The 23,722-nt window shown below is 37.6% G+C and overlaps 1 protein-coding gene across 1 annotated transcript in view; it reads right to left on the bottom strand.

Moving 5' to 3' along the window:
• Window positions 1–966: 966 nt before the first annotated feature.
• The window catches only part of LOC121368788 (protocadherin Fat 4-like), a 36,627-nt gene continuing 13,871 nt past the window's right edge, over window positions 967–23,722 (bottom strand). Inside the window, exons 14-32 of the mRNA XM_041493536.1 lie at window positions 23,326–23,509; window positions 22,306–22,726; window positions 21,323–21,516; window positions 17,955–18,197; window positions 16,498–16,745; window positions 15,555–15,825; window positions 14,071–14,485; window positions 13,249–13,442; window positions 12,752–12,994; window positions 10,066–10,310; window positions 9,360–9,531; window positions 8,176–8,584; window positions 7,166–7,359; window positions 5,479–5,718; window positions 4,556–4,794; window positions 3,657–3,798; window positions 2,325–2,745; window positions 1,409–1,602; window positions 967–983 (exon numbers count right to left, since the gene is read on the bottom strand). Coding sequence (XP_041349470.1) covers window positions 967–983; window positions 1,409–1,602; window positions 2,325–2,745; window positions 3,657–3,798; window positions 4,556–4,794; window positions 5,479–5,718; window positions 7,166–7,359; window positions 8,176–8,584; window positions 9,360–9,531; window positions 10,066–10,310; window positions 12,752–12,994; window positions 13,249–13,442; window positions 14,071–14,485; window positions 15,555–15,825; window positions 16,498–16,745; window positions 17,955–18,197; window positions 21,323–21,516; window positions 22,306–22,726; window positions 23,326–23,509 — 4,686 coding nt within the window. The remainder of the gene's footprint in view (window positions 984–1,408; window positions 1,603–2,324; window positions 2,746–3,656; window positions 3,799–4,555; window positions 4,795–5,478; window positions 5,719–7,165; window positions 7,360–8,175; window positions 8,585–9,359; window positions 9,532–10,065; window positions 10,311–12,751; window positions 12,995–13,248; window positions 13,443–14,070; window positions 14,486–15,554; window positions 15,826–16,497; window positions 16,746–17,954; window positions 18,198–21,322; window positions 21,517–22,305; window positions 22,727–23,325; window positions 23,510–23,722) is intronic.

The following is a 23,722-nucleotide window of genomic DNA, read 5'->3' as shown; positions in this document are numbered from 1 at the left end:
ACATTCCTTACTCTAATCAGTTTCATTTATCCATCAGAATGTATTATTTCATCGTCCTCTCAAACTTTATATCTCCATCTTTCTCAATTTCACCGGCCTCGGTGGCGTCGTGGCAGGCCATCGGTCTACAGGCTGGTAGGTACTGGGTTCGGATCCCAGTCGAGGCATGGGATTTTTAATCCAGATACCGACTCCAAACCCTGAGTGAGTGCTCCGCAAGGCTCAATGGGTAGGTGTAAACCACTTGCACCGACCAGTGATCCATAACTGGTTCAACAAAGGCCATGGTTTGTGCTATCCTGCCTGTGGGAAGCGCAAATAAAAGATCCCTTGCTGCCAATCGGAAGAGTAGCCCATGTAATGGCGACAGCGGGTTTCCTCTCAAAATCTGTGTGGTCCTTAACCATATGTCTGACGCCATATAACCGTAAATAAAATGTGTTGAGTGCGTCGTTAAATAAAACACTTCTTTCTTTCTCAATTTCTTTTCACTCCCTCCCCCTCCCTCTCCCCATTTCCCTCCCTCCCCTCTCTCTCTCTCTCTCTCTCTCTCTCTCTCTCTCTCTCTCTCTCTCTCTCTCTCTCTCTCTCTCTCTCTCTCTCTCTCTCTCTCTCTCTAACTCAATCTTTTAAACAAATTTAAAGCATTGCAATAAGAACATCATTTTAGAAAATGGTTCACCAGTTGAATTTTCGGTGATATTTAGGTTAAGTATACTGCTTGCAAACTGGGGGCTATTATCGTTCACATCCATGATTGTCAGGTTCAAAGTTTCGTTTGACTGTAGTCCGGCTGAGTCCGTCACAGTCAGCGTGACGTCATCAAGAAACAGAATCCCATCAGGACCATCCCGATCTATGAGGGCAGCAACCGACAGCAGGCCAGACGGCAACATCTTGAAATAGTGACTATTATTTCCTGGAATTTCACGAAAAGAGGGATAACATTCAGTTTGAAGTTGATTATCATACAAAACTAATATCTGTAATATAGAAGAAGAAGAAGAAGAAGTTATGAACACCTTCTGGTATTTGTTTGCATTTAAAAACAAATTGTAGAGTAACTGTCGCTCAGATGTGAATGTGTAATGCAATGATAAGATAACAATGTGTCAATATTAATAAAATAACTGATTAGGTTGATGCATTTAATGTTATGTTAGTATGTTACATGGTTAAACTATGCTAAGTACAGTAAGTACAATTATATCTATAAGCATTGGTAGCAATGTTGTTAGGCTACAATATATTACATGGCAACACGATACCATTATACTTACAAACACCAAGCAGAACAAAACAATTCAGCAAATTCTGACAACATCAGCTGAACAAGCCACGGAAGTTCATATGTTTTCCCCCGAGGGTACCCAGCAGTAATACTGTTTTAAGAAATATTGCAACCTACCCGTTAGAGAGTACGTAAGGTTGTCTTCGATGTCTTTATCGACCACTGTAAATAGATTATTCACAACAGAACCAACTGGTAGTTCCTCGGGTATAGCTAGTTGTCCGGAAAGTGTTATCTCCGGCCGCTCGTCGATGACGTCACTGACTTTCACCATCAGCCAAGCGTAACTTTCATCTTCACCGTAAGTTGCTCTGTAGTAACAAGTGCAATATAAAAAGTATGTAATGTAAGGTAATTTAATGATATATGATTCACCTTAACGCTAAGCCTAACAAAGTAATTAATTAAAACTTTTTAAAAATCTAAATTTGTATTTAAAATATTCAAATTATGTTAAAAGAAACAAGCTACATTCGTCTGAATTAGTTCGGGCAACTATTGTGTTCGGATTACGCTTATGTGCAATGAAGTAGTCTGAAAAATATGCCGACGTTACTTTCATACTATGATTATTGTTTTGCATGTAAAATATTTGTCATGTTTATTTAAACACTCTTTCATATCACTATGATATCACTTTCACTAATATGATTATGGTATAGAAAATAGTAGTAGTCTATGTCTATAAAAAGGCATCGGCATTCATCTTCGTCTACACTCGGCAAACAAAATTCCAAAACATATCTAGCTTCCCGTTTCCAATTCGGCGGACCGGTCAAAAAGCGCCAAAGCGTCGGAACCTGTGCTTATGACAGACCTGCGCTAAAACAGCTTGCTCTGAATGTGCATGTTAATCCGTATACCATACCATACCATACCATACCATACCATACCATACCATCTTCATCCATCAGTATACAGACTACGATTGACAGTTACCTTATATTAGAAACCTAGTACATTAACCAATGTGATAGAGTGTCGTAAAACAAATAGTCCTTTTAAAAGTATGTATTATAACTGTGATACATACCTGACTCGTATTAGATACTGATTAGTGTCTTCAAAATCAAGGCTTTTAGAAAGTATGAACTTATTGTTGTTCATCTGAAACCGCGACGATGATATGTTTGCGTCAACAATTTGAAAGCTAACGTTACTGGGATCTATATCGCCACTGCGAAGTGCTAAACTGTACAGTACTTCTCCAACCGAGGTGTTCTCAGGGATGGTCAGTCTGTACAGACTTTGGTTGAAACTCAGATCTACAGCACTGCGCTCGACAATGACCGTGACACTGCCGTTAGTCTGGCGCGAAGGCGTTCCACCGTCCGTAGCAGCAATCATGATACGATAAATGGTGAACGGAGCATCACTGTTTACGTAGTCGTTAACAGAGAGAAGTCCAGTCTGCTCATTATATAAAAGCAAAAGTGTTGTATTCGTTTCCGGTTCTGAAAAATAGGTGCAAATATCCGTCAAATGATTGACAGTACCAATGTTCAGAGTATCACACTTGTAATTGGGTCTGTGGTAGAGACGTATTTGTGAATGTGTTGCCCTTAGGCCACTAATACTTTTGCTACCCACCCACCCACTCCCACCCGCACCCCAACAATCAAGTTAGAGGTTTTAATTTCGCAAATAAGTAAAATCAAGCTCACAAGGTTTCCTAAAAGAGGGGGATATGCTGGCATTTCAATGTATGTCTTACTTTACCTTAACATTACATACCCTAGTTTTTAAACACTAAGGCATATTTTAAACTATTTTAGCTGCTTTTGATAATTGAAATTATATTTTACTTAGATTTTATTATTTATATTATCCATTTCCGTACATTCGAAGTGGTTTTGGTCATCCTGGTGTTTTTAATATCACAAAATGCATTTCTTATATTCTTAAAAACGCACGTGCGTCTGAGAAGTAACAGTTATGGGGTCGAATTTTAGTCTATTTTTAGAGGGTATTTCACCATTTCAAAGTCACAGACTCATGTTTCACTCAATTGTAACTTTATCCAAATGTGTTACAGGTTTGTAGATTAACTAAAATTAGTGTGCATTTTCATGGGTTGAAACTAGGGTGTGTCCCTTTAAAACAACACCTATATTGCGAATGGATGACCTAGTTTACCCTAAAACAACACCTATATTGCTCTACAAATACAATATCAAAATGTAGGTACCTGAGACTACAGATACGATACTGTATGATACTATTCCGTCTGTTCCAGCATCTAAATCATCAGCTTGGTATACACCTATAACAGTTCCAGACCGTACCGAATCTGAGATTGTAACATTAGGAAACATTGTGATCGCCACTTCTTTTGTCAATGTGTTGTTGTACGTTGTATTTGAACTTGTTGAATTTTGGTTTTCTGTTGTGTTCTTGGAGTTAACACTTGACGCATTAGCGTTAATTATAGCTTGATTGGAACTAACGTCTGCTCCTGCTGGAGCGACACCTGACCAAACAGGGGCGAATTCATTCTTGGACGTGATCTAGGAAAGAAGAGGAAAGACAAATTTGTTTTAAAACTGATATCTCGGAATATGGCGCAAAACAAGATTCTTTATGCTTCATTGTAGTGAGTAGGTAAAATGTAACATTAATTACAACACTAACGTAAACAGACTACATAAACATGTCTGTAATTTCCATTTTCAGTTTATGTAAGTATACGCAAGATATAATAGATAGGTGATGAAACACCATGTTCCTTATCTTCATGCTATAAATCAGACATATCTTTCACTGTTTGAATGATAAAAGTATAATTGGAAACTGTTCAACGTGCTTAAATACAAAGGGTTCAAGTATGTTTTTGTTGGTATATTTTATTTCATTTTAACTTATTTTCTTGCTTATATCCAATTAAGGTGCAAGCACGTTGTCCTGTGCACACTCCTCAGCTATCTGGGCTGTCTGTCCAGGACAGTGGGTTAGTGGCTAGTGTTAGAGAAGAGGATGTAGTGGTCTTACTACCCATTAAATCGTTAAAACTCGCTCTGGGTGGGAGCCGGTACCGGGCTGCGAACCCAGTACCTACCAGTCTTATGTCCAGTGGCTTAACCACGACACTACCGAGGACGGTACAATGGCTATATGTAGGCCCTGCACCAGAGACGGCGTCTAAAGCGAGAAAAGAGGTAAGAGAAAAGGTATTGGTTGCGGGCTAGCCAAGATGCTATATTTAATTAACAAACACCGGATAACAATTCTACACTTTAAAAAGCACCAATCATTCATCGTCATTACCTTCACAGTGATAACCGTAGTACCAGTTAGACTGGAACCAGTTGTTGGTTGATCACGTGCAATAGCGATCAAGGTGAAGGACGACTTCTGCTCATAGTCCAGCGACTCACCCTGGACGTACAGACTTTGGTTAACAAGCCGGAAATATCCTTTCTCGTTGCCAAGAGCAAAAGTCAGTGTTAGATTATCGCTGTCACCCGCATCTTTATCTGTGACATTGAGCTGTATCAGCGGTGAATCTTCATTAAAAAACAAAACATTGTCCAATAGAGACACAAAATACACATATGCTTAATAAAAATACTTATCGTTTAAACAATATTATTACGCCATTTGTATGTAAAAACCTATATACTATTGTGATATTTCTTTTATTTATTTATTTATTCATTCATTCATTCATTCATTCATTCATTCATTTATTTATTTATTTATTTATTTATTGTTCTATACCAGTAGTGATTCGTCATACAATAGAACAATAGAACAACATTAACCGATAGAGATATACGGTTTAAAACACAATATAAACACTTTCAAACTTAACACAAAATACTTAACAAATAAAATATATTCTATAAGCCATTTGTATTTGATATTCATATAAACATATACTATTGTGATATTTCTATTTATTTATTTTATTTTATTTATTTATTTTTGCCGTTCCAAAGCGGAGGAATAGGAGTCATATTTTTTTAGTTTGTACCCATGTCCTAGATTGTGCCTTATATACAAAGATACGTTTTTTCATATGATTCGGACAAAGACGCTTTCTAAAGGTTGAATTCCCATACCACTGCCCATATCGATTACCTCCAAAGGCCACCATTGCCCTTAAGACCATTGGTTCATCTACATCGTTTATTTTGGGAACGTAATATTTTAATAAGTAGACAATTTCTCATTAGAAACCCATTTACCACGTGTCGTGTTTTCCTGAACACTGACTAGATACGTGTTCTGCTGGAATACTGGTGGGTTGTCGTTGATGTTGGTGATTGATATGTTGACGGAGACGTTGCTCTGCAGCCCTTCGCTGTCGACAGCTTGAAGTGTTAGCGCCCCGTTCCTGAATGGACGCTCCTCATCATAGTCCATAGTTCTGTTGATGCTCATCTCACCGCTGATTGGATTTACCGAGAAAAACTCGCTGCCTTCCCCTGAATAAAGGTTGTTTTGTATGATGACATAACTAGAGCACATTGATTAAAACAAGTTAAAGCGTGTTTTGTTTAACGACACCACTAGATCACATTGATTAATTAATCATCGGCTATTGGATGTCAGACATTAGGTAATTCTGACTCGTAGTCATCAGAGGAAACCCGCTACATTTTTTCTAATGCAGGAAGGGATCTTTTATATGCACTTCCCCACAGACAGGAAAGCACATACCACGGCCTTTGACCAATTGTGGTACACTGGTTAAGTAACATCGCCTATTGGGTGTCAACTATTTGGAAATTCACTACATTTTCCATTTGTAGTAAAGGATCTTTTATATATCCACAGTATATATATCATGGCGTTTGATATACCGTCCATGGGACACTGGTTGGGACGGGAAAACTCCAGTCAGAGAATGCGTCTACCGAGGGGATTCGATCCTCTAATCAAAACACGTCAGGCAAGAGCTCTACCGACTGAGCTAGACCCTGCCTTTCCCTGGATAGAATAACTCATATTTTTATAATAACACAAATAAATCATTAATTGTACCACGATTAACGTGTTCTAACCACAAACAATATGGTTATATTTCATTTCAACTTATTTTCGTGCTTGTATCCAATAAAAGTTCAAGCACGCTGTCTTGGGCACACACCTAGGTTATATGGGCTGTCTGTCCAGGACTGAGGGTTAGTTGTTAGTGAGAGAGAAGAGGGTATAGTGGTCTTATAGGTAGTACTAAACCAAATAACTTCCGGCTGGGTCAAAGTTCGAGGTGCACCCAACTTTTGATAGAGAAGTGAACACCACAAATGGTTATAAATGTGAGTGTGTTAGTTGTAAAAAAAATTGGTTTCATCTGGGCTAAAAAAGTATGCAATTTTATTTCATCTAGTACCACTGTGTCAAGTAGCCTTGTGCTTGGAACATGCATGGGGTACCTGTAAAAAAAAGTACTCAAATTTTGTGCGGAACTAGGGTAGTCATAGACGCTACCCGTTATCTCAGAAATGAGCAGCTTGACACCCACTTTTTTGTGATTCACTTTAAGGGTGAGGGGTGGTAGTATTTATATCCGTGGCGTCTATGTCGATTGATACGTTGCAGGTAGGAGTTTTAGCCACATATGTTACTATTGTCGTCTATGGGATTTGATTTGGTAGGAGACACCCTATACTTATCCACTGAGTGTGGGTGGGAGCCGGTACCGATCTGAGAACCCAGTACCTACCAGCCTTATGTCCGATGGCTTAACCACGACACCACCGAAGCCGCTTATGGTTATAAAAGCTTACTTAACCAGGGTTATAAAACACTTAAGATATGATTTCCAAATGGATTTCATTGGAACTGTCATGGGGTATTTCGCAATAAAATGCATAAAAAAACTGTTATTCACACCCATTGATTTTCGTTATATTTAAAAGAGAGACTTACCATGCAAGGAAAGTGTAAGGTTATCTCCCTTATCTCGATCTACTACAGTGGCAAATGACCCTATCACTGTTCCAATCGGAAGTTCTTCTGGGACGACTACTGTCTTTGATGCTTCAAGTTCTGGATATTCATCTATGACGTCACGGATATTAACTCTTACCACAGCCGAGGAATGTTGTTTATTATCACTAGCTCTGAAAAAACATTCACAATAATAAACAAATAATACCAAGTTATTAAGCGAAATTTCACATACCTAACATCAAATGTCAGAATTTTCTCAGCTGAATTGGAAAAACACTTTAGTATGAACTATGTCAGTGAATATTGATGCATTTTCTTCCTCTTCTTATTTTTTTTTAAATCACAGATAACGACAAGGCGTGCATACATTCTAACTTGGTCAAACAAACCGGCCTCGGTGGCGTCGTGGCAGGCCATTGGTCTACAGGCTGGTAGGTACTGGGTTCGGATCCCAGTCGAGGCATGGGATTTTTAATCCAGATACCGACTCCAAACCCTGAGTGAGTGCTCCGCAAAGCTCAATGGGTAGGTGTAAACCACTTGCACCGACCAGTGATCCATAACTGGTTCAACAAAGGCCATGGTTTGTGCTATCCTGCCTGTGGGAAGCGCAAATAAAAGATCCCTTGCTGCCTGTCGTAAAAAGAGTAGCCTATGTGGCGACAGCGGGTTTCCTCTAAAAACAGTGTCAGAATGACCATATGTTTGACGTCCAATAGCCGATGATAAGATAAAAAAATCATTGTGCTCTAGCGGCGTCGTTAAATAAAACAAACTTTTTGGTCAAACAATGTGGTATTTCATTTATTGTATCGCATAATTAATATGCAAATAGACAGGGGAATATGTGGTAATTTGGGTGTAACGTGTTTATTGTTGTACACGTATAGGACAGCCTTTTTTAACGGCACAAACAGTGTTACCATCATTTCAATTTAACGAAAATAATGGGTTGCATGATATTACAATTAAAGCATTTGTTTTACCTAACGGCTATAACATAAATTGTTTCTTTTTCATAGTCCAGTTTTCCATTCACTTTAATCTGATATCCGTCTACGATGAAGTTATCGGTATCATTGCCAAGCAGTTCCACTGTGACGTTATTACCCTCGGGGTCCGTCACAGAAAGGTTGTACACCACGCTTCCCATTGCTGCATCTTCGGAAACGGTCGTGCTCATGATGGGCAAGGGGAACTCAGGTGGTCTGTTTTGTACGGGTTCCACCTTTATCATAATCTTGGTGTCGGTGTATTTAGGCGGGGACCCGTTGTCCCTGGCCTCGATTGTCAAATTATAGGTTTCTCCTGATCGCTGAGACAAGGATGCAGTTGTCACAAGAACGCCGGTTACTTTGTCCAGCTTAAACACGTCAGAGTGATTTGAACCATTCTCTATAAATCAAAAATATGTGTTAAACCAATTGTTTTTTAAAAATAAACAAAACTGATGTTAATATGTTTTCGTATAATAAACAAGATGATTTATTAAGTCATTTAATAGTGTGACCATTACAAACAATTTCTGAACAACATGTTTAGACATTTGATCTTTTATATATTTTTTAAAACTAAATTGCAAGGCCGTAGCTAGCGGGGGGGGGGGGGGGGGGGGGGGGGGGGGGGGGGGCAGTTGCCCTGCCCCAGAAAGGAAATCCAGAAAAAATTATAGAAACTTAAAGAAAATTCTCTTCTTGACCGTTTAAGGAGTTTTAGACTATTAACTACTCAGTTGCCCCACCCTCAACAAAAAATCCTAGCTACTACCCTGGATTAATGGTTTTCCTTTTCTTAAATTTTTGTAGGTATAAACGTATGCTTAGTGTTCGAGTATTTAAAAGTGCAATGCATTGAGTAATATATTTTGCCTTTTTGTTACATTTTAAAATCAGATACTTTCCTCTGTCGTATTCAGAAAGAATGTCTATAGATACAACAAGATGTAAAGTAGACCCAGGATATCATTAGCAACCAAGCAAAATGGAGACAAAAAAGAATTGCATTTATTTAATTTTTGCATTAGCGTTTTGGGTGATTTAATAATAAAAATTATTTAATATATTTACCAAATTCAACTTTAATTCGATTTTGTGAACAATAGCATAAACCCTGAATATAAACAATACGTCTGCCGAAGTGTAAGTTTAAGGTTATTTAACATGTGACTTACGTGATGATGTGAGGAAATAGTTAACGATTCCATCATCACCCGTGTCCTCGTCTGATGCATAGAAAACCGTCACTGGGCTTCCAACAGTGGCATATGCATCCACTGTTTCGTTAATGTCCGCTTCTCCATTTCTCATCTGCCACTTTGGAACAAATTCGTTCTTTGGTAGGATCTGTTACAATTGAAATTGAAATCCTGCACTGTTAGCTCTTTGAATTATTATCACACCGTACACTGTACAGTAAAAGCCGAACAATATGCATTGACAAGGAATTTCCTTCTATAGCTATAATGAAAACTCATATTTACTTAAATATAGATAGTACCACATATATAGCCATGGAAGCGCTTTGTAGCAACCTGTATATTTCCCTCTTTTTCTTCAGACAAATTTATTTATTATTAAAGCAATACATTATCTTCGAAACGAGAGTTTGTCAGTACTGATCTTGATTACAATTAATTGGGAATTCACTTCTCTGGCTGTCCGTGCGGTTAACATAACATACGCAGACTGTCAAATTTCACGCAAATCGGTACAATAAATTCGACTCTTGTCAACATACACTCTGTGTCTTATTAAATATAAATTTATGAAGTCTAAAGTTACATATATATTTAATACACGAAACAACTTGCTGAAGATTTAAGGTAATACAGGATAAACGTTAAAAGGTTTATGAATTTACATTACAACTAGCTGTACCTTAACAATGACCACTGCTGTTGCCGTGTTTGTGTTCTCTGAAGAATCACTAGCCAGTATTGTAAGGACAAACACTGGACAAGTCTGATTGAAACCTTCAAGGTCAATTCGAGATGCATCAGCAAAGAGCTGGCGTCCTTCCAAACGGTACACAGACTCCGAATCACCATTGGTGATGTTCAGTGTCACGTTACCGTTTGGTCCTTCGTCAATGTCCGTGCAATCCAACTCCAGAACTAGCATGCCTGTGAAGTATATGTTCTCAGTAAGTTAATTAATTAATTAATTTATTTATTTTATTCATATGGTTTTGTCAATAATTAAATATTTAACAACGGTTCTAGACATACAATCTGGACCGTTTGTCTAAGGCAGGAATAAATGATTAATGGTAAATAAGAAAACAGTCAAATATACTGGTCTTATGCATTTACAGTGATCTTTGCACTAAGCATGGGTTTTGTATGATACATGACACATTAATCCATTCGTAGGCTTGGCAATAAAAGACACACTGCATAAATCTACTGGACAACAAAAGAAAGGAAAATATTAATTTAGTTTTCTTTTATTTCTATAAAATTATTCATCTTGAATCCCATTAGTTTTTGCGTCTATTAAAATTATAAATGTCTTGTGAATTAACTATAATGAAAAAAAATATATTAAAGGGACATACCCTAGTTTTTAAACACTAAGGCATATTTTTTACTATTAGATCCGTTTTTGACAACTGAAATCCCACATTAGCGCAGCGCGTCGGCAGCAAACAATCACTTCCAATGAATTACCATATACATACCCCTACTAGCGCAGCGCGTCAACAGCGCGTCAACGTCGGGTTTTTTTCTATCGTTCCAAAAGCGATTTTTGCTGCTTGCTGCTCTGACGCGCACAGAAACCCCAAGTTTATGATGTCACAATGTTGTAATATTTTAGGTCTTCCACAAAAAAAACCCCACACACCATTGACGAATATCTTTATTTTACTGAAACCGGCCTCGGTGGCGTCGTGGTTAGGCCATAGGTCAACAGGCTCGTAGGTACTGGGTTCGGTTCCCAGTCGAGGCATGGGATTTTTAATTCAGATACCGACTCCAAACCCCGAGTGAGTGCTCCGCAAGGCTCAATGGGTAGGTGTAAACCACTTGCACCGACCAGTGATCCATAACTGGTTCAACAAAGGCTATGGTTTGTGCTATCCTGTCTGTGGGAAGCGCAAATAAAAGATCCCTTGTTGCTAATCGAAAAGAGTAGCCCATGAAGTGGCGACAGCGGGTTTCCTCTCAAAATCTGTGTGGTCCTTAACCATATGTCTGACGCCATATAACCGTAAATAAAATGTGTTGAGTGCGTCGTTAAATAAAACATTTCTTTCTTTCTTTCTTTCTTATTTTACTGAAAAACAATGCCAAAACAAAATATTAACGAAGAAAGGTTGATCATAGAGGTGCAGAAACACCCATGCATATACGACATCCAATCGGTTAGTTACAAAGACACAGAAATGGCAGCCAATGCCTGGTTAACGATGTCGTGTACCCAAAACTTCCTCTTGCGTTTTTTATCAAGTAATCTTCTATACAAATACATTAAAACCAATTTACTCGAAATTATCTTCCTGGGAGCCATATTTTCAAATCAAATCCGTTTTTCTTTTCCTCTTTTCAGCTTTATTTTTTCTCTCTTTTATTTCTGTTTGACACGCTGCGTGTATGTGGGCATTATTGACGCTTCAAAGCTGACGCACTGCCGACGTGCTGCCGACGCGCTGCGCTAGTGTGGGACCGCCTTACTTAGATTTTATGATTTAGGTTATCTATTTCCGTACATTCGAAATGTTTTTGGTTATTCTGGTGTTTTTAATATCACAAAATGCATTTCTCATATTTTTTAAAGACGCACGTGCGTCTGAGACATAACAGTTATGAAGTCGAGTTTCAGTCTATTTTTAGAGGGTATTTCACCATTTCAAAGTCACTGACTCTTGTTTCACTCAGTTGTAACTTTATCCAAATGTGTTACATGTTTGTAGATTCACTAAACTTAATATTAATTTTCATGGGCTGAAACTTGGGTCTGTCCCTTTAAAATATTTAGATTTCTTTTACTGTTTCTTTAAGTTATTTTAAAAGTATTAATTTTAATCGACATATTTTGTGTGTCTATTAACACTATTAATGTCTTATATACATTTTAGGTCCATTTAGGATACAACAAAAATAATCATGACAGAAAAATAGTTTGCACAAGCACATATATCAACATATTATTCTTTAAGATTGTTATGGTCCTGTGAATCGTATAAATCAGCTGAGCTAAAGTTAAAGTTAAAATTTATTTTGTTTAACGACACCACTAGAGCACATTGATTAATTAATCATCGGCTATGGTCAACCATTTGGTAATTCTGACAAAGTCATCAGAGGAAACCCGCTATATTTTCTTAATGCAGCAAGGGGTCTTTTATATGTACTTTTCCACAGACAGAAAAGCACATACCACCACGGCCTTTGACCAGTCGTGGTGCACTAGTTGGAACGAGAAAAAAAATCAAATCAGTTGAATATATCCACCGAGGCAGCCGAGGTGTGTTGAAATAGCATATACCATAATGCATTGATTTAATCAGCTATAATATGAAATTGTTTGTGGAATGATCCTAAGCTAAATTAGAGTTACATACTTGCGTTGCTATTCTCAGTAATATTAGCGTAGTATATGGACTGTGAAAACGTTGGGCTGTTGTCGTTTACATCTAGCAGCGTTAAATTCAAGCTGACATTGGCCGTCATCTGGGCGCTGTCCTCTACTACGAGTATTAGATCATCCAGATGGCGAAGTCCATTTGAACCATCGTAGTCCAGATACTCTCTGATTTTGACCTCACCAGTCACGTTGTCAATAGAAAAGAAAGAGCTGTGGGTGCCTAAGAAAAAAACAATATAAGAACAAATATCCCTTTCTTTTGCCATACTCTAATCCACGTGTTCGAAATATTTTATAATATTATTAAAAAAACATTTTACAGAATACTGTGCTCGGGAGTCTGTGGATGTGGGTCTAAGTAATTTGTGGCATGCTTTCATCACAGAACTGTTCAAGCACGCCTGAAAGATATTATATTCAAATTTAAACGGAAATATATTTTCTTAACAAAATTATGACCATAAACTAAGTTACCTCGAAGAGTGTAATTCAGTGTATCGCCCTCGTCAGCGTCAGTGACCGTAAAGAGACCACTAATAATGAGTCCTGGAGGAAGTCCTTCCATCAGTGTCGTCTGCTCGCCAACTCGAATCACTGGAGGTTCGTCCATCACATTGGTCACTCGAACAAGAAGCGAGCTTTCTGTGGTCGATTTTCCATCAGTAGCACTGTAACAGAACAACATCATTTATTATGTAATATTCTGTGAATTATCAGATACTATTGGTGAAAAAATAGTGCTGCCAGTAACTACTACAATTTATTAATAATTAGTAGAAAGTGTTATTGTTATTTTAATGAAGTCACTTTTCATAATGATGTCATTGGTTGGTTACCCGATTTACTCTATTTTACATAAATAGAAACTCTCAATTTTTAAGTGGTTTTTCTCTTCGTTTTTTTTTTTTTTTTTTTCAAATAGGTGGACTCGTGTAGTATGATACAAGAATGACAAAATTAGTTGTTGTTTTTTAGAAAGAAACAAACAATAAATCACCACCACGAAAATCCTCTGTATCCCCAAGAGCCTCAATATATTAGATATAATTCATTCTGAATTTTTTAATGCTTCGGCTTAAAATTATGGTCAATGATGGGGAAATAGGTCATGTTCTGAGAGTCCATAATTTATTTCTTCGGTTAGTATTTAGTTGTTAATCAACTCCGTATTAATAATACCCATCTAATAATCTTATATAATCAAAGACTTTCAAAACAGTGCTATCTCCTGGAATCAGGATGTTAGTACAGTAAAACTAAAATTCATCAAATATTTTATTCATATATGTTTGTTACCTTAAAATGCAAAGATGAAAAGCTTCCTTTTCGAAGTCCAATTGCTTCATCAATGTTATCATTGATCCATTGACCAGAAATAAGGATGCTGCTTTCCCTTTGATGTGAACAGTCACGTTGTCGCCATCGCCATCCCACACAGTGATGTTAAAGATAGCGTCTCCAACAGCTGTGTCCTCTGGTATTGATATTGTAGACAAGGATTCGTTGAACGAAGGTGGGCTATTCAGTATCTGTTGTATGGTAACTTTTATCAGTGCTCTGGATGATTTGGAGGGATTACCGTTGTCTCTGACGGATACAGTTATATCATAATAGCTTGATACATTGGCCTGGTCTGTCGGTTTCTCTGCCAGTGTAATAATACCCAACCGTGAGTCTATCTTAAACATGCTGGATTTGGATTCGTTGGTATCTGAGTTATAGGAAATACAAAATAATAAAATTTGTTATATACTTATGACAATTTTTTCAATTTATAACTTTATTTGTAACAATTTTCATTAACTATGCTATTAAAGGGGCTAACAGAGAATTTTTAACGATTGTAATTACATATGAAATATATTGTTCTGCATAAAATATTAGTGGCTGTATATGAAACGTGTTTCTGATCGTTCTAATATTTATACTAGGTTAAATTTCATTTTGTTTCATAAATATTTTTGTTCGTACGTAAATTACATCTTACAATGCAGCAAACTCAGGAATGTCCCTTTAAAGTAACTATAAACAAAGACATTTGTATAACTAACATACGAATTATTATTAAATGTACATGTATGTAAAGTATTGTAATTTTCAAACCAAATGCACACCAATTTTGACAATGCTGTAGCGGGACAATACTCATATTTCAGTAACAACATCACAAAACGTAACTCTGCTTGTTGTACTGCTTGTTGTACTAAGGTCATTTTACTTGACCAGTTTTGTGTCAAGCCATTCTCATATTTCTATATCATTAACCAAAAACGTAATATCAGCTGGAACATGTAACGGTATTATAGTCCGATCATTCACGACAATGTACCCTTTCCCAGAAGAAAAAATTAAGTTTGTTTCATTTAACGACACCGTTAGAGCACATTGATTTATTAATCATCGACTATTGGATGTCAAACATGTGGTCATTTTGACATATTATAGTCTTAGAGAGAAAACCCACTACTTTTTTTCATTAGTAGCAAGGGATCTTTTATATACACCGTCTCACAGACAGGATAACACATACCACAGCCTTTGATTTACCAGTCGTGGTGCACTGACTGGAACGATAAATAGCCCAATGGGTCCACCGACAGAGATCGATCCCAGACCGGCCGTGCATCAAGGGAGCGCTTTACCAGGGGGCTAAATCCCACCCCGTTTCCCAGGAGAGGTCACCAGCATTCATCAGTGAGTATTCTCAAGTGCTACACTTTGCGATTGGATTGCCTTAAATAAATTATGGACTAACAGAACAATAAACACGATTGAATTACCAGATAGAACCGATACCACTTCATAGTTTAGCTGGCCGTCAGGCCCTTTGTCTTTGTCTTCGGCTACAACTCTTGTCACGATGGTGCCAGCGACAGCCTTCTGGTTGAGGGTGACTGCTGGAAATGTCACTGTTCCTGGCTGAGTGTTCTGTGTTGGTGACTGGGTGGATGAGTTGATGCTAGAAGACGTAGTGAGCTCGGTGGTATTGGTTAGTGACGCTGTCACATTTGGAATCTGCCAAACCGGTTCAAACTCATTTTCTGACAGAATCTGCAATTGCCAAGATGATAATGGCGGCGTTAAAGTGGACTGAAATATGCACACAATCGAACGTACCCTAGCGGCCACCCGTATTAAGCAGACACTCGTCTAGAATGCATGCATAATATTCTCCCAAATCAGTTAATTTAACAGACTGTGACTTGGTTTAAAGGAGTTGCAAAATCGTGGTAAGATAAGCACCTCTGATTGAAAAACATGTAGGCCTATCCATATTCAGCAAATATAATAAAGCAAGATATTCCTGGAATGGAATAAAACCACAAACCTTGAAACAGAGAGCGAGAGAGAGAGAAAGAGAGAGAGAGAGAGAGAGAGAGAGAGAGAGAGAGAGAGAGAGAGAGAGAGGGGGGGGGGGGGGAGCGAGAACGAGATAGAGTGAGATAGACAAATATATATATATATATATATATATATATATATATATATATATATATATATAGAGAGAGAGAGAGAGAGAGAGAGAGAGAGAGAGAGAGAGAGAGAGAGAGAGAGAGAGAGAGAGAGAGAGAATAAGATAGAGAGAAAGAGAATAAGATAGAGAGAAATAAAGAAGGAAAAGAAAGCATCTAGACTCAGCTTTATAAGAACGTGTCAGTAGGTTTTGTATGCTCTTAGAATGATATACTAGTATCTGTAGTCAGTAAATCCCGCCATGATCACCTCAATCTGAATCACGGTGGTTCCCGTGTTGGATTGTCCATTAATGGGATGATCAGTAGCCAAAACCAGTACTGTGTATTTGTTGTCAGATATGCCTGGTTTCTCGTAGTCCAACGAGTTAACTGTAACCAGGCTAGATTCTTCTATAGCGAATGACGGCGTGGTAGTCCCGTTGACTACGCGCAGTGTAATGTTTGCATTAGGTCCGGCGTCCGCATCAGTACAAGTCAGGTTGAGTATCTTCAGCCCTGAAAATAAAATAAATACCAATATTTCAGACCAGTTCTCTAAGTATCTGGTTTAGTAAGCAAAGTCCTAAAAACAAAGTAATTAGTCAAAACTTTAGACTCTAAAGCTGAAACTTAGTAAATTTTTATATGAATCATAAGGTGTTAAAGGGACATTCCTGAGCTTGCTGCAATCTTTAAGATGTTATCGACTAACAGAATTTTTAACGATTGTAATTACATATCAAATACATTTTTCTGCATAAAATATTAGTGTTTCTGATCGTTCTAATATTTGTACTAGGTTAAATTTTATTTTGTTTCCTAAAATATATTGTTTTCATTCGTATATATTTGAAGACAAAATCCAGTTTGAGCTTCTTGTAAATATCAAGACGACCAGAAACACATTGAATATACAGATAGTGATATTCTAAACAAGAAGATATATTTAATATGTAAGTTTAATCGGAAACATCTTACAATGCAGCAAACTCAGGAATGTCCCTTTAAAACGGACTTGAATTCTAGGACAGACATAACACTACTTGTCCCTCGCATGTGTGGATGAAGAAAGGTTTATGTAATTCCACCTTTGTAGTGTTTAGTAACATAGCATATTTGTGTGTGTGTGGTGGGGGGTACAAGTAGTAAGAGTGATACATAACCATTTCTGGCTGTCATCCCTTGAAATGTACCCAGTATTGAGACGAATAAATGCTTGCACAGAGTTTGAATAAGCAGTCGTGGGACAATATTTGAAGCAGACGACAATGAGTCCACTAAAACGGATTAATCTCACAAACGGTCGTATTTGTGGAAAGTGTTTTATACCGGTCAGCTAAACCTGCCTTTATAGTATAGAAGACAACATTGAATCTGAACGACAAAACCGTACTCCCATATTAAAATGGTATCTCTGTACAAGGCAGAGTAGCAAGGATGTAAGGCAAAGTCGTGATTGCTTCCATGATCCACTATTAGGTGCTTGCACTTAAGAGGACCGCCACTCCACTAGAAGATCCCTGACAGGATGTTTCAGCCCTCCTACACCGCCAATAGGAGGACTGCCACTCCCTAGGAAAATCGCAACATGATGTTTCATCCCTCCAACACCGCTAATAGGAGGACTGCCACTCCCAAGACTAGCTTAGAAAGTGTGCACAGGATAGAGCTCAACAGAAGTTGCTTCACGCTGCAATAAAATCATTTAATTCTAATGATTCGTACCAGATGCCGAATTCTCCGTGACATTGACATTGACGATGTCGGAGCCACACACAGGGCTGTTGTCGTTGACGTCGACGACGGTGATGTTCAAGCTGGTATTCGCCTGTAGGCCGGACTTGTCTTCTACAGTCAGCCAGAGGTCGTCCAAGATGGCGACGCCAGTGTCACCATCGCGATCAACAGGGATCGTCACAGAGAGTTCTCCTGTGTTCTGGTTGATCGTGAAATACTTGGCGTGCTGGCCTGTTGTAAAACAAATTAACAAAATCAAACATTATTAATGTCCTTTTATATAGTAAAATAATCGTGATAAATATTTAATAAATTGTTTATTAATAATAATATGTTTATTATTAATATGTTTATTATTATGATTATTATTATCTTATTATTTTATTATTATTATTAATATTATTATTATGTTTATCATGTTTATGTTTGTTACTATTGTTGTTCGTGTTGTTATTACAAGCTGGTAGCAATAACTTATTCACTGATTTCTTTAAATGCGTCCACACACACGCATGCAGAAGCATATATTTGTATTTTACATATACACACCCATGAAATAAAATTTGTATTCTTCAGAACATTTAGTTGAATGTATATTAAGTGTAAATTGTGGTGTGGAATATATCACTGTAAAAATAATGTCTGATCAACCAGATTCACTGAAGTATGAATTTTAAAACAGTTTAAGGAATTGGTAAGGACATTTCAATTACATTAACACTCAAAATTAAATATATTTACACAACTAACAATGCAAAACAATTTTAACAAATATTTTTATATTGTTCACGTACCTGAATCAGTAGGATCAAAACCCCATTATGTTGATTTATTAAATACTTTACAATCATCTAGCTAACTGTATACATGCATACATCTATGTCTACTAAAAATTATGTTTAATTCGACATATATGCGTTTAGTAGAGAACCAATGACACTAAAACATCAGTAGCATAGCCAAATATGTAACAAATGCAATTTGCACCATTAAATAAGTGCCTGTGATAAATTATTATAGTTTAAAACTTGTTCTGTAATATGCTCTATCCCGGGTCGGGGTCTCTGGCTTTCCAGAGACAGGACCCGAGACAGACATGCTCGAAACCTTCGTGGTATAGGAGCATGGCAAAATTATCTGCTCCGCTCCGCTCAAATAAAAAAAAGAAAGAAATGTTTTATTTAACGACGCACTCAACACATTTTAATTACGGTTATATGGCGTCAGACATATGGTTAAGGACCACACAGATATTGATAGGAAACCCGCTGTCGCCACTTCATGGGCTACTCTTTCCGATTAGCAGCAAGGAATCTTTTATATGCACCATCCCACAGACAGGATAGCACATACCACGGCCTTTGATATACCAGTCGTGGTGCACTGGCTGTGACGAGAAATGCCCACCGACGGGGATCGATCCCAGACCGGCCGCGCATCAAGCGAGCGCTGTACCACTGAGCTACGTCCCGCCCCCGCTCAAATATGTCACTGGCATATTCGAAAGGTTTATCGACAATTTCGTTTTGAAAAAAGGCCTATTAGCATTTCTTTTGGTGCCAGTTTTAATGTCATAGAATATTGCAACTAACTACTACCACACACACTATTTCAAGAACAACGTCATATCCTATATGTATACAACAATATATTAGTAGATATTAAAACTACACACACGGTTCAATTTAAAACACTTATAAAATATTTGAAAAGCATGCATGTAGACATTTTGAAATAAATATGTGACGTTCATGTAACATGATGTCTGAAATATAAATATATGGTGGATCAAACATTATATTTAAAGTGCAAAGTAAGAAAATGTACTTCAAATGGTTATGCACTTGTGACAACATTGTATGCATACCAGAAAGTGTTCATTTATAAGTATATACACATATATTAAAGAAATTATCAAATTGCTTTAAATGAAAATTGAGAGAAAAAATTATCAATACAAAAAAGTAACAAAAATCCTAATAATTAATATTTTATTATGCATATTATATTAAGCAGTACTTTAAAAACAAAAAAATAATTACATAATTAAACGTTATTTTCGTTTTTATACTGTACAACAATGAGACTGGTAGAATATAAGATAACTGAAAGATAAATGATATATAACCGACACTATACATTTCATCAAAATCCAGGTTTAAAATAAGTTTCAGTTTAACTTATACTTCACAGAACATTCAATTTCGATTGTGCTTATTTCACTGGATGGTATAACTGTAGTGACTGGGTCATCACCAAAAAACAACCAGTCGCAAGTCTCCAAAATGATCTCAAACAGGTGGAGCAGTGGTTAAGCCATCGGATTACATGCTGGTAGGTACAGGGTTCGCAGCCCGGTACCGGCTTCAACCCAGAGCGAGTTCTTACGGGCTTAATGGGTAGGTGTAAGGCCACTACACCCTCTTCTCTCTCACTAACCACTAACCAACTAACAACTAACCCACTGTCCTGGACAGACAGCCCAGATAGCTGAGGTGTGTGCAGGACAGCGTGCTTGAACCTTAATTGGATATAAGCACGATTATAAGTTGAAATGAAATGAAATGAATCAAACAGGTGATCTCTCAAATGAGTGTGTCAGAAATGGTGCTCACAACTATTTAGGCCTTATTCACATTCCTAGGTCACACAAGTACAAACGAAGCAAACCTATTTAAGGCTCAAGAGTATTTGCAAAGTATGCAAAGATGTTCAGTTATGCAACTAACTTTATTCATAAAGTTTGTTTTGTTTAACGACACCTCTGGATGTCAAACATATGGTAATTTTGACAAAGACATAGAGAGGAAACCCGCTACATTTTTTTTTTCTCCATTAGTAGCAAGGGATTTTTTTATATGCACCATCCCACAGACATGATAGCATATACCACGGCCTTTGATATACCAGTCGTGGTGCACTGGTTACTGTTTGCATTTACCATAGTTTGACACCCAATAGCCGATGTATTTTTCGTGCAGGGGTGTCGTTAAGCATTCATTCATTCATTCATTCATTCATTCATTTGGTGCACTGGCTGGAACGAGAAATAGCCCAATGGGCCCACCGACGGGGATCGATCCCAAACCGACCGCGCATCAAACGAGTGCTTTCCCACTGGGCTAATTCCCGCCCTTATTCATATAGACTTATTTCGTATGATAAAAAGAAATTCACAACGAACACTATAAAAAATGTGTACCGCGTTTTACGAAACAACCTTAGCGCTAAAATCATCATAAGTGATGAAGATCTGTAACAAATATCCAAGTTCATGCAAATATGTGCGCATATGTGGATATTTATATGTTTGTTTGTAGATACGGTTTGTTTGTTTTTAATAAGACGAATCTTACCAGACAAGGTATAGTTTAATGTGTCATTTTTATCATTGTCCTTCACAGTGAATAGTCCTGCCACAGTACTGCCAACAGGAAGTTCTTCCGCTAGCTTTAGTTCCGAAGAAAGTTCAATGACCGGTGGTTCATCGATGACGTCATTAACTGTGACAACAACCGTCACATAGCTGGTAGTGATAGCATTGAACACTCTGTAGAAAAACACATATGTACGAATCATTGGAGTACAATTGTTTTGTTTTGTTTTGTTTTGGTGTTTGTATTTTGTTTAGTGTTTAGTGTTTGTATTTTGTTTAGTGTGTTTGGTGTTTGGTGTTTGTAGTTTGTTTAGTGTTTGGTGTTTGTTTTTATATTTTAATTTTCTTTTTTTAAACATCACCAAAGCATCATCGGCATGATGTCTTCAGAGGAGAACTGCTACATTTCCCTCTTTATCAGCAAGGTATTTTTTATATGCACCTTTCCATCGACAGAACAGCATATACCAGTCGTAGGACACTGGTTGGAACGGAACCAACTCCAGTTGGTCAGCCGAGTGTTTTTGATCATATGAACCAACTACAGGCGAGTGCTCTACCGACTAAATCATAACATTTCTAAATGTTATGATTTGAATTCAGTAGTGTGTTTTTTCTAAACCCTTGTTTTGTTCATATAATTGTGAATTTGTTGCTACAGTTGTAATTTTCATTCTGCAATGTGTTATTTCTATTCTAGGAATGTAGGTTTATAGTTTTTGTTTGACACCTACAGTTGTAGTTTTGATTCACTAATTGTGGTTTTATTTGTAAAACTGTTGTATGTTTCTTTTCTACATATGCGAATTGTTGTGATGTTTTTATTACAACTGTATCACTTCTACAATGTAAAAGTTGTAATTTTAATTGTTTCCTTCTACAACATTTTTTCTACAACTGTAGTACATTTGGATACATGTGTCGTGTCTAGAACACAGAAACATAGATACTACAAACTAATACCTTGAGTTCACCACATGAACAGTTTGCGTTTCATAATCTAACTTTCCCTTCAAGGTCAGCCTGTTTTGGTTAAACTGGAATGTCTCATTCAGCCTTCCCACAACGAAAAGTTGATACACATCCGCATCTATATCATCAAAGGTGTGCACGACAGCTCCGACACTGGTGTCCTCAGGGAGTTGAACCTCAACCATGGTGGTTGCCGTGGCGTTGAACACTGATTTCCACATCACTGGCTGGACGGACACACGGACTGTGCTCGTGATGTTTCTAGGCTGCTGGCCCATATCCGTGGCCATGACCGTGACATCGTAGTACGTGGAGATATTGCGGCTGCTGCGACTGTCTAAGAAGTCGGTGTTTGTAACGTACCCTGATGTCGGGTCTACCCGAAACAGACCAGGTTCCTCGGTTCCCGCATCTAAACAATACAAAGTATGCACCGCTTAATGCATGAAATACGGAAAACAATGCCATCGGAATTGCGAGAGACGTAGGAGGTAATCGCGGAGGGGCATGGCCCGCATCATAAGACCATGTGATGGCGTTTTACTGCGGAGGGAAGAGGATTTGTATAGAATTCAGACTTGCCCTGAAAAGGTGCAATTTTCACCGTTTATTCTACTTTCTAAATACTCTTCAACGAGTGTGTAAGAAAAACAACAACAGTTACTCGTTTATTAAGACACTAACCACTAACAATTAACAACTGACCCACTGTACAGACAGCCCAGATAGCTGACGTGTGTGCTCAGGACAGCGTGCTTGAACCTTAATTGGATATAAGAACGAAAATAAGTTGATATGAAAATGAGTGAATTAAGACAGATATGACATGTCAACTTGTCGAACGAGAGTTCAATGGACATATTTACAGATGTGATGTCATGCATAAATGGATATAACGTTAATTTTTTTTTATAATACGTGGTGTTCGCGAAAGCTCGTTTATTATCATCTCTTTATTATCGATATATAACACAAACAGCACAAACATGAAATAAAGGTCTGAAGTGAGACCTGAGATGGTTGATATCAGCTGATAGATGATAGTTCCATCAGGCCCAGCGTCATCGTCCGACGCGGCTAGAGTCAGGATGCTCGAGTCGCGCGCTATGTTAGAGGCTGTCGTTTGGTTCTGTAGTACTCCGTTTAAAGTGGTGTTTGAAGTCCACGTGGGATCATGCTCGTTTCGCGGTAGAACCTGAAGAAGAATCACAGACAGTCGTTAAAGGGACATACCCTAGTTTTTAAACACTACAGAATATTTTTCACTATTAGAGCCGTTTATGATCACTGAAATCAAACATTACTTAATGATTTATTGTTTACATTATCCATTTCCGTAGAAGTGATTCTGGTCATCCTGGTGTTTGTAGTACACAAATTGCATTTTAAAAATATTTTTAAAAACGCA

Source organism: Gigantopelta aegis, chromosome 3 (assembly GCF_016097555.1).
Source record: "Gigantopelta aegis isolate Gae_Host chromosome 3, Gae_host_genome, whole genome shotgun sequence".
Taxonomy (NCBI): domain Eukaryota; kingdom Metazoa; phylum Mollusca; class Gastropoda; order Neomphalida; family Peltospiridae; genus Gigantopelta; species Gigantopelta aegis.
The sequence above is the reverse complement of the archived record's forward strand: the minus strand, read 5'-3'. Positions and strand labels throughout refer to the sequence as shown.